The 11,701-nt window shown below is 41.1% G+C and overlaps 1 protein-coding gene across 1 annotated transcript; it reads right to left on the minus strand.

The window, feature by feature from the left end:
* Window positions 1-613: 613 nt before the first annotated feature.
* Window positions 614-10,933, minus strand: REXO2 (RNA exonuclease 2). The gene is made up of 7 exons (XM_041772790.1): window positions 10,684-10,933; window positions 9,768-9,851; window positions 6,585-6,662; window positions 5,862-5,973; window positions 4,385-4,493; window positions 2,983-3,036; window positions 614-1,054 (listed from the first exon to the last, which is right to left on the minus strand). The coding sequence occupies exons 1-7, from the start codon at window positions 10,828-10,830 to the stop codon at window positions 925-927; spliced, it is 714 nt and encodes a 237-aa protein (XP_041628724.1). The 5' UTR covers window positions 10,831-10,933; the 3' UTR covers window positions 614-924.
* Between the last annotated feature and the right edge of the window lie 768 nt (window positions 10,934-11,701).

Genomic DNA, 11,701 nt, shown 5'->3' on the forward strand with positions numbered 1-11,701 from the left:
GTAGGAGCACACTGCTATGTTCCTATAATGGTCATAATGGACTGGGGAATACAATTGCAGATCCTGTGGTTCTCTGGGACAAGCGGAAGTCACCTATGGGCCTTTCTCAATTCTGATTTCTTAAGAGGACATTTGTCAGAGTGAGTTGTATTCTACAGACAGGTGATTCTAACACACACCCTGGCTAAGGAGTCACCTTAACACTGTGCTGTGAAGTACATAAATTAGGAATTAAGATATTCAGGCTAAAAACCTATCTCAAATACTTACAGAGCATTGCACCCAGGGCTACCAATGTTCTATAAAACTAGCACAGTGACAGCCTTACACATAGTATCTATTCAGTAAACCTTATTAGTTACAGAATCCCTCTCTGATGACGGACTTGAATTTCTTGGGTACAGTGAAAACTAGCTAACCAGAGCTCTGGTACTTTGGCACATCCTTGACACATAAAGGTAAGACAAGTTCATCTCCTGTTTCACACACGAAAGTAACCCATTCCTGACATCATTAAGAGAACTGAAACATTAGCCATACCACTGACAAAAAGCCACCATTTCCAGTGGTGTACCAGTCATCAAACTACTAAAGAATAGATGGTACAAAAACGTTTGCATTTCAATAGAACTAGCTTTATTATTATTATTATTATTAAACAAAAGAAATGGTCTAAAAGCAAATGCAGATATGTACCGAGGGATGGACATGACCTGGTACTTACAGAGATGCTGCTGTGTCATAAATGAAAACAGAATGTTAGGAGAAAAATGATATTTCAGGTGATGTCTGTTTGAATAATCTGGAGACACAAGTGAAAGAAGGTGCTGTGCCAAGCAATCAGCAGGAACAAAACAGAAAACCAAATGCAACTACCAGCAGCTGCTTCCCGAGAACTATGTGCCGACAGCATGAGCACTGCCATCAACTCACAGTCTTCTCATTTTCCCCGTTTTCTATAATTTTCCTCTTCTTTTCATCTGTTTTCTTCTTGAAGATGTTATTTCGGTAAAACTGAAGTTCTTTGATGCTTTCGCTAATGTCATCAAGCGCCCTACAAGCAAACACATACTGATTTGAAATATCCACAGAGGCAGTAAGTAATCAACAACAGGACTTCTTACACAGTAACAAGACTTACGACGGTAAATGCCCCTATCTGACATCATAAAGAGGAACATTTCAATAAAGCAAATCTAAGTTTTGTTTTTCTTTTTTTTTTAAAGTGAGTTGGAGTAAAAATTTTCCTAAAATTTATCAAATAAAGTCTCCTAACTGTCCTATTCAAGATGGTAAAGTGTTCTATGGGGGAAAAAAAGAATTCTAGTGTCAAGTAAGTCTAGGAAAACCTAGATCAAGCATTCCTTTTTTGAACTTCTCTGCAAAGTATTTTATATATTAATGTGTATTGCGAATTTCCAAGGGGAGGCTGTACTACACACACAGTGTTTCTAAATCTTAATCGACCACATTTGTGGAATAGTCATTAACAGCTCATGGAACAGAGTTTGGGAAACATGATGCAATACTGACAGCCCTACACAAAATATATGGACATGTGCAAACATAACTCACGACTCAGTCATGATAAACATCATCGACAGTACCAAACCATTACAGAGGATCTACTTCCTCTCTGGCAAAGATTTGTGCTACAACCAGCTATAGAATAGCCTCTCTTCTACTCCAATATGCTGTTTCTCATCTGCTGAGGTCTGAAAATCAGGTAACCAAAATTATCTGAACCGTGTGCAGCTCAATCAGTAAACTCTGTACAATAAGCTAAAGGCCTCTTCTACAGAATAAACTGCACTCATGTTAGTGTGAGAGTTTTATAATGGTTATTGCTGTGACTGAGGCGAGTTCTGCTTTCTTCCCTGGTCTTGGATATGCAGTAGAGAGCTCAGACTGTCGAATATACAATCTGACTAAATCAAGGTATAAGGTATCTTACCTACATCTTCAATCCAAAAAACATCTGAAAATCCAAAGGGCTTTTATGACTATGTGGCAAAACCTGATCTTAACATGAAGCTGTATATACTCCCTAGTAATGCCATTTAGTGTGCATATCCGTATGTTTTGCTGCAGAATCATCAATGTGTTTGATCATGGGATGCTTCTTCAGACCTTGTATGGCATATTATATAACGGCAAACACTACAGATACACTATTACCAGTCTAAAGCTTGAAAAATTCTGAAAGACATCAAACCCTAATTGTTTCAGATTAGGTATTCTAAACCTGTGTTGCTGTGCAATGGTCCGTGTAATCTACCCCTACAAGGAAACACTAGAATACCAGGGTTTTTACAGCAGAGACTTGGTCTGTTTGCCTACAACCGTATGTAGGGACTCAGAACATGGATGAACTAAATGTCCTCCATAGCCAGCTGCTAAATCCCCAATCAAGTCTTACGTTCCTCCTGAAAAATGACAAAATTTATTTTAAAAAAAAATTTTTTTAAATAAAAAAGCCAGTACAGGACACTAGATAAACAAGATTTTCAAATTTCTTGTGTGCCTGAGTCTATAGACATAATATAGAAAAGATCTGGAAAAAAAAAAAAAACCCTCAAACGTGTCCAAAGTAACTATATTACAAAGTAACTATGTTACACAACTGTCCACAAAGTGTTCTAATTAATTTTAAGTCGCTACAAGTATTCATATCCTTGCAGGGGAAGAATCTTAGTACTGCTCATTACTAGAAAGATTACAGACTGTTTCATCACACCTATAAACTAAGCTATCTTTTAGTTTTAAAACTGTGGTAAAGACATAAGATACTGCATATCTCAGAACGGAATACTAGAATCCTGACCAGAATTCTTAATAATCTTAGCAAAAGAAGGTTATCTTTATGCCAATTGACCTTTATTTCCCCCTACCCCCCAAGAGAGGGCAGAAGAGACACTGTTTTAAGCAGTCAGGAATTCGGGATTATGTGCACGTCAAGCGCTTGGAAGGACCCAAACTTACCTGTGAGAGGCAGCCTTCTTTGGTGCAAATTCATATTCTTCTGGATACCAGCGTCTATACACAGCAAAAATGGAACTCTCAAAGGAAACTGTCTCAAATATACTGGATAATTACCTCCTTCAAGTTATTTATTAACACTGGAAACGGGACTTTGGGTTGTGACTATCAAGATGCTTCCTTGCCAGGGACTCTCTTCCACCCTCTCTTCATCCTATTCTCTTAGGATAAGCTCATCCTTGTCTAGGATTCCTAGATCCATTCCATTCCAGCCCTCTCCTCGTTTGTCACGGACAGGCAACCACCTGCTAGACCTCTCCACCTACAGATCCATCGGACACTTCTAATCAACATTTATAAAACCACACTATCCTCAAGACCTCCCTTCTCCCATCCACCAAATCTGCTTTTGCTCCTATTTCCCCCTTTATCTTTCAATAGATTCATCATCTACCTAACTGTGCAAAACAGAAACACTAGAATTGCTTTAGAGCTTTTCTTTCCCTACCATGCCAAGTGACATTCTCAGATGGGACGTTCTCTGCATCCTTCTCTGCAACCCAAGTGCCATGTCCCTAGCTCATTCTTCTCTCTCCAATAAGGCAAAAGTCTCCTTTCTTACCTCCCTCTTTTCTTGCCACCTTATAATTCGAATGATCTAATCCTATCTACTCCTTCTACTTACACTTTTTTAAAGGAACCTATCCCTTACATTAACCATCTCAGCCCACCACACAAGCCCTATGCCATTTGGCCTCAGATCCCACCTTTTCCAAACTGTGTGCTTGGAACTCCCACATTGATGAACTATTTAATCCCCTTATCCTCCTGAGCCCTCATTTCTTCATCCTTCTGCCCGTTCTCTGGAATCCTCCCTCCCTCTTTACTTAAATGGCAGGAAAACATCTACTCCTCTTCAAATCTCAACTTAAATTTCCTATGTAAAGCTCTCCCCAATTTCCCATTCCTCCCTCCAACATTTAGGGAGGGGTGCCTTTCCCCTTGGGTGCTTTCAATATTCAATATGCACATTTCCATTACAGAAGTCATGACACAGTATATGTGTCAGGTGTGTTTTTTACACATCTGTCACCCCACTAGTTTCTACGCCATTTTAAGGCTTTTCATCTGTCATGTTTCCAGCACATAGGCCAATGCCTGGCACAGAGTGGTGCTCAATAAACTTTCTGGACTAATGAAATTTATACAAAAGATTTTTGACATTGTTTCCCCCATTTCTCACTGGTCCAGAATTAATTAATGACCTGTCCAAGTGAGAAAGGGATGAAGTTACTCACCCACTGGGCACCCTCAGTTCTACAGTTCTATTCAATTACTTTCCACAAATTCCCAATTAAAACATGCTAAATGAGGCAATTTAATGTGTCCTAAATATAGCCCTTACCTGCACAGTTCTTTAACAGTGCTCACATCAATTATTCTATAATGAAGATGTTTCATGAACTGGGGCATGTATTTGTCAAGAAACTTCTTATCTGCATGAACTGAATTTCCTAGAAAGACACGAAGCATACCGCATCTGTGTATTTCTAGCAATATACAACAGGATATAAAAATTCATTAACTGGTATGGAAATGGAGATGATTCTTTTTTTTTTTTTAATTCAGATAATTCCTAAAAGCATCCCAGAACTTTTAAATCAGGTTTGAGTGCATCTGATTTGGTTACAAGTACGGACTTCTGAGTATTTAGTCAGTCTAGCTCATAATACATTTATAAACAGCCTCTCTATGGACAAAAGGATAAATCTATCATTCCACATACTTAAAATAATGCACAAATCTATTTGTTACTTTTTCAGATCATACCAGATGTGCAAATTTTCTCCCAGTGTCATGAAATCCACACTATTAACGCTAAAAACTTAACTGAACCACATTAAGTAAATAAACCTTTATTCACATTCCAATTTTAACAAATCATATCCATATTCATGTTTCCATACAGTAATTTATATAAAAAACACTAAATTTCAAATAAGTACTTTAAACAGACACCAGCCACACTAGCTAGAGGGAAAATATATACACAATATATGCTCTAGTAGGTAAAGTCAAACTTTTTCTTTTAAGTGAAATTTAAGGAAAGTGTAAGTTATCACATCAATTACATATACAAATACAAATACACCTCCAGAGATCATTAACTTTTCCCTGACAATGGCAGGACTTTCAAAATCCTAGTAGAACCAGCCTGGTTTCTTTAAGAAGTCAATGTTACACAGGAAAAAAATTTAAAAAATAAAAACAGGTGGACATTTTAGATTAAGAGACTGAAGAGACATAACCAAGTAAAATGCATGAGTCTTGATTGAGTCCTGGTTCAAAAACAATTAGACATTTTGCATGTGGACCAGATCTCAAACGGTATTACTGAATTATTTTTAACTACCTTAAAAATGATATTGATATTGTGGCTACATAAGAACATGTCCTTACTCTGAGGAAATGCTTGATGAAGTACTTAGGAATGAGACATCAAAACGCTTGCAATTTACTTTCAAATGTCAAACAAACAAACAAACAAAAAAAAACCAGAGGGAAAACAAACATGGCGCAAGGGTAACCGTTACTAAATCCAACTCTCCTGTACATGTGAAATTCTTCCATGATAAAAATAGGAGAGGAAATATTATTGAGTGAGTCTATGTACCCCAGATCCCATGTCGGGTTTCAGGGCATTTCCCCAATACTCATGTTACAAATTACACAAAGAAACGTGAACGCAAAATTAAGATGTATAATCCAAATCAGGGTAAGTGAAAGGCATGATGGTCTTAGCTGATCTTTCTGGAACTGCAGTCTCTTGAACCACTACAATGGAAGACTATCTACAAGGTATACATAGGATTGGATTTTACCTGCAAGTGGACAGAGCCCCGGAGGAGTCTGCTGTCGTACAAAGGACAGAAATTCATACTCTGCCTGCTGCAATGTCATTGTACTCTCCTTCACTGCCTTGGTTAGACCAGACTGCAAGAGAGAATCCCCAGCCCCCACCAGAAACACATCAAGTCAGTTTTCAAAGGCATCCAGAAATGAAACTTCACTTCTAAAATGGGCAAATATAACCATAGATGGACCATTTATAAAGCACAAGTTCAAACTGAAACTGCCATCTTTGCACTGATTTTTTTTTTTTTTCTTAAAGAATCCAGGTCATATAAGCTATGTTCCTGATTGTTAATAGCATTTCCACACAGTCAAAAAAGATGGTGCTCAAAGTCCAAGGATATAAGCTCTGGGATGAAACAACTATTAACAGGTGAGCAGCACGCCCCCTTCTCTGAAAGTTGATGTCTAACCTTATCCAAAAGACTGATTTGAGCAATGCTTGACAATCCACAATGCGTTCGCGACAGACTGAATGCAGGAGAGGAAAAAAGAGAACATTCACGAGGAGATGATCTCGAGAGGTCCCAAAGATGACAGGTAAACAAGCAAGCAGTCTCCCAGGCTCGCCAAGCAATCTTCCTCTAACCCTTTTTAAAATCCCATCCAACAATGGTATAGGATTCAGATGTGGGAGCAACACGCTTGTTACTGATCCCCATAGCAGCACTCCTGTTATTTGGTAATGTTACCTTCCCATGATGCTCCTTACACCAATCTGACATGCTGTCCAGTAACTCATCTGGCTGTTTTATAATCAGGTTAGGACCCTGTGGATGGGAAAAGCCATTAGTCATCCAGAATCGACAGGGATAACCGTGGTTTCTGAGGTAAAGTTTACGCTGCTGTCAGGATTAAATATATAGATGGCAGAGAAAGAGATGAGGGCCCTTTATCTAAGTAGTCCTTATTCATTCCAGCACTGTTTACAATGACAAAAATGACTGAACACACACACACATACACACCTCTGAAAAGTGAAATGCCTATTAATAGAGGACACTGGTAGTCTATCAAGGGTCAGCAAACCATAGCCCCAGCCTTTGTATATTTTTGCTTTTTTTGTTTTTTACTATCAGTAAGCTAAGAATTATTTTTACATTTGCACAGAGTTGTAAAACAAACAAACATGTGATAGGTAGTATGTGGCACTCCAAGCCTAAAATATTTACCATTCAGTCTTTTTTTAGAAACTGTTTGCCAGCCTCTAATTAGGAGTTCATTTTGGAAAGTGTCTATATTGCCAAGTGAAAAAAGCAAATTGCAGAACAGTATATACGTGCATGTGATTTCATGTACACATGTTAAAAAAAAAAAAAAGAAACACATACATTTATACATGCATACAAAATGCCAAGAAAATATACAAGTTTTGGGGAATAGGATGCAGCAGCAGAACAGGGCAAAATACAAATAGAGTTCGGATAAAGTTATACTGCTTAATTTTAATGGCACTTTTAGATCAAAAAGTTAAAAAGGTAACTGGTGGGCAGCCCGGGTGGCTCAGCAGTTTAGCACCGCCTTCAGCCCAGGGCCTGATCCTGGAAGACTTGGATCGAGTCCCACACTGGGCTCCCTGCATGCAGCCTGCTTCTCCCTCTGCCTGTGTCTCTGCCTCTCTCTTTCTCTCTCCTTCTGTGTCTCTCATGAATAAATAAAATCTTAAAAAATAAATACATTTTTTAAAAGTCTTAAAAAAAAATAACTGGCAACATTTGGGGGGGAAAAAAAAGCAACACGTGGTCCCAAATTCTCTGTTCCATTTAACAGAACACAGAACTTATGAGTGTCTTAGGCAGAGTCCCAGCAATAACAGAAGCCTGACCGGTGGCATTAAAACAAGTCATCTTGGGCATAGTTTCTCCTGTATGATAGCGATAACAAACCGCCCCCCTTTCCTCAACGGGATGTTTAACAAGATAAAAGAAATTACAGACATCAAAGTTCTTTGAACTTTTTGGAAGAAAAGTACTTTATGAATTCAAGGCATTATTCCTACTAAGCTGGTAAAAATAGTTTGTGATCCCTGAGAGAGATGGCTCGAATTTGACTATCTGACATCTTACAACTAACAAGGAATTTCAGCCAAATAAGAAAACTGGTCAAGGCAATCTCTTAAGAAGCAAAAAACTTGCTCTGATGACATGCTTTTTAAAAAACCAAAAACTTCATATTGGGGAAAAAAAAAAAAAAGCAACAAAAAACCGTTTTTAACAAACTATGATGGGAAAAGCAAACTATTAATCTAAGGCAATCTAACTTATTCTAGGTCCCAGTTTGGCACACTAAGCTACCTACAGAAAAAATTTCAGGGTAGTATGTTTGTTCTTCTACCAGCATAAAACATTTTCCTCAGACTCATACACAAGAATAAAACATATTTTCCACAGAAATGACACTTTAGTGCCAACAGCCCCTGAGCATTTTTTTTTTTTTTAAACATTCTTATCCTCATCTGACTGAGTCTATTTACAAATGCTACACTCATCTGCAGCTGTGTGAATACAGACCCAAATTTCCTCCAGGGTACATATTAACTAACTGGTCCATTAAACTGTCAGTATTTCACATTATATCAACAGTCTAAAGGAAAAACTCTTCTTCAGCCAAGGGTAAGTAGGGCTCACAAAATAAAGACACTTCTCTTCACTATTCATCCGCAGTAAATTCCAAGTGACAGGAAAAAAACAACCAAACCTAAAACGCAGAACTTTATTTATATAAAGCTAAAAAAAAAAAAAAAAAAAAAAAAAAAAAACCACAGGAGCTACTTGTTACAATGAGAAACACCAAGTCTCATGATTTTCCTACAGCTGATGCAGCAAGTGGTAACTCCAGGATGTATGCCTGGTACTCCACAAAAGTAGCAATTCATCTATACAGGCCTTCTCCCATCCCTTACCTACTAAGTGGAAGTCCTACTGTAGATTTATGAAATCCACTTGATGTAGGGAGCACATCATTCCTGCTCTCTGGGAACTGATTCTAACAGGACTAACCTTTTCCTACAAACATTCCTACTGTGTTCCTATTCTGGAGTTCCTTAGGGCCTCTGAAAATGCTGACAATATGAGACCAGGGACCAATTCCAGGCCCACTACCAATCAGATGCCCTCGCACACTTCTCAAATGCCTCTTAAGTGTCCAAAAGGCAACAGGTGTGCTAGTCTGCTTAATGCTTCAGTTAAAAGCAGCATGTTAAAACCTTAACCACGCCCAATATATCAACAAGAGACTATTCTAATTCTTTATCAACAGGAATTCCAAAGTCTTACTATAGATCTAGACAAGCACACATCCTCGTTGAGAAGGCAGAAACTGGACAGAGAGTCAAGTGAAAATTAAGGTGACAATACAGGTTTAAATAAGGTGACAATATAATTCTGGCATGAGTCACTAACCCTGATACAATAGCTAGTTGTCTTATCGGTTAGAAATACTTTACTCAAACTGCTGGGATAAATTCCTGACTCCCCCAGTAATGAGCCAGGTGGCCCTGTGCAAATTACCCAATACCTCTGTGCCAAAATGTCCTCCTCTATAAAATGAGTATTAACTACCTACCTTATAGTTGTCGTGAAGACTGAGAGTAGAGATGTGAAGCACTTAGAACCGTGTGCAGCACACAGTAAGGTCTCAGTACACCAGAGCATATACGTTTCTGTCACTTTGGGCATGGATTATTGAAAAATAACCAGATTGTGAGATGGACTACTTTGGATCCAGAAGTAACCCTACTATGACCTAGCATATTAACCTATATGTACCTCAGTTCTATTTTTTTTTTTTTTTAAATAAAGAGATGGGGGAAGAAAGGATTTAGGTTTCTAACACACTCTATAAACAGTATGACTGGATTACACGGCATCACCTACTTCAGCCAAAATGTTGAGATCAGAGTCAGTTATCAGACAGGCCATCTCAATAATCTGGTCCTTCTCAATGTCCAATCCTGTCATCTGCAATCAAAAACAAATATGAAACACACAAAACCATCTTTCCGGTCTATTTTTCTCAATTTCATTTAACAGTGATTCCCTCAAGCATATTCCATTTATATCCCATTGCCAGGATAAAAGAGACAATAATGCTTCTCTGGCAAGCCCCCGAGGCACTAAACATGAGTCATTTATTCCATAAATATTTACCAAAGGCCTGCTACATGTCCGGCACCCCGGTTCTACTGTGGGACGGATGCAAAGTCAGCAAAATCGAGTGCTGACAGCATTCAATTTGGTAAGAGTTAGACAAGTCCCATCACTACATCCCCGCAGTTCACAAAGTTTTCGTGTCAATGACGCGCCTTGATCTCCATCACCATCGAGTGTAGAAAGCACTGCTGTTACCCCCATTTCCTAGGCAAGGAAACTGAGGCTCAACCGAGGGGGGCGGGGGGGGGAGGCTTCGGCAGGAGGATGGAAACCCCAAAGGGATCAGAACTGGGTTCTAGCCCCAGCTCAGGACCTAACAGCGTGACCTTGAAGGAGCTCCATCCTCTCTCCGGGCCTCAGTTTTGTCGTTTGTGGGAGAAGGGGTAAGGCTGAGTCATCTCGGGAGTCCCGTCCAGCTAAACCAAGCCCGGGTCCCGGGAGGCTGCGGAAGGGCGGGGGCGGGGCGGGAGGGGGGCCGGGGTCCAGCCCGGGGACCTGAGCCCCGAGCGGCCACGGCGGGGGGGGGGGGGGGAGGGCGGCGCCCGGGCGGGGGAGCCCTACGGAGGAGCCGTCCCCTCGGGAAAGCAAGCGCACGGCCCGGCCCGCCGCCCCCGCCCCCGCCCCCGCCCGCCGCACTCACCTCCAGGTCCACCCAGACCATCCGCTGAGCCATGCTCTCCCCTGCCGCCATGGCTGCGCCACCTTCGCGGACACCTCGCGACCCGAACCGCCCGCGGCTCCCACCCACACCTCGCAACAGCCTGGAGCCCAGGGAGCCGCCTAGCATCACCCGGCGCGAGCCGCCGCGGCCCCAGCCTCGCAGCCTCGCAGCCTCCCAGCCTCGCAGCCTCCCAGCCGGCGCGGGCGCGGGCGCAGGCGCGATGGTCGCTAAACGTCGCAAACCCGCGGGGAGGCGCAGGAGCCCAAACCACAAGCCCCAGCATCCCGTGCGCCGGCGGGCCCTGCACAGCCCGGCTCACCTGCCGAATGGGGTCATGGGATTTGGAGTCTCGCGCGGTGTTCCGACCGCTTTCCCCACCCCCGCCACGTGTTTTCGGATGTTACTGGACGCGCATGTTTTCCTGAACTTAAGTTTATTCGTTTCGCAGAGTTATTTCCTGAGTTCTGGATTAGTTGCAAACCGCCTGGTTGAGAAAGAAAGCTTCTACTTTATTTGGTAAAAAAAAAAAAAAAAAAAAAAGAACGGGTCATTTATTTTTTTTCCAAATACATCCTTGCCCTTTTTGCTCCCCCCTCCTTTTTTTTTTTTTTTTTTTTTTTTTTTAACTTACCTGCAGCTCAGGTCCACACTGAGTATTTTCCTCGTCGACACACCGCAGGATTGCGGTGTGCTGCTTTTTTAGGCTAGAAGGCCAAGTCGACTGCTGTCAGATCCCTTAGAGATGCGTGAGATCCCTTTAGGGGGGATTGAACGTTACCTGCTCAATAAGACTTTCCTCCTTTGGCAAAGGGTCGCTCCTTATTGCTGATGCAGGGAGGTGGTCTGTGTTATCAGCTCAGCTGTAGGATGTCCATGGGCAGGACTTCCTGCGTCACCCTTTCAAGTGCTCAGAGTTTAAATCTCGTCCTTTCCTAAGGAACCTGTGCAGCAAATTAAAATGAACTAAAACAGCTGGTTCGCTCTGTCATCGGCTTTG

This window comes from Vulpes lagopus, chromosome 10 (assembly GCF_018345385.1).
Source record: "Vulpes lagopus strain Blue_001 chromosome 10, ASM1834538v1, whole genome shotgun sequence".
Classification (NCBI taxonomy): domain Eukaryota; kingdom Metazoa; phylum Chordata; class Mammalia; order Carnivora; family Canidae; genus Vulpes; species Vulpes lagopus.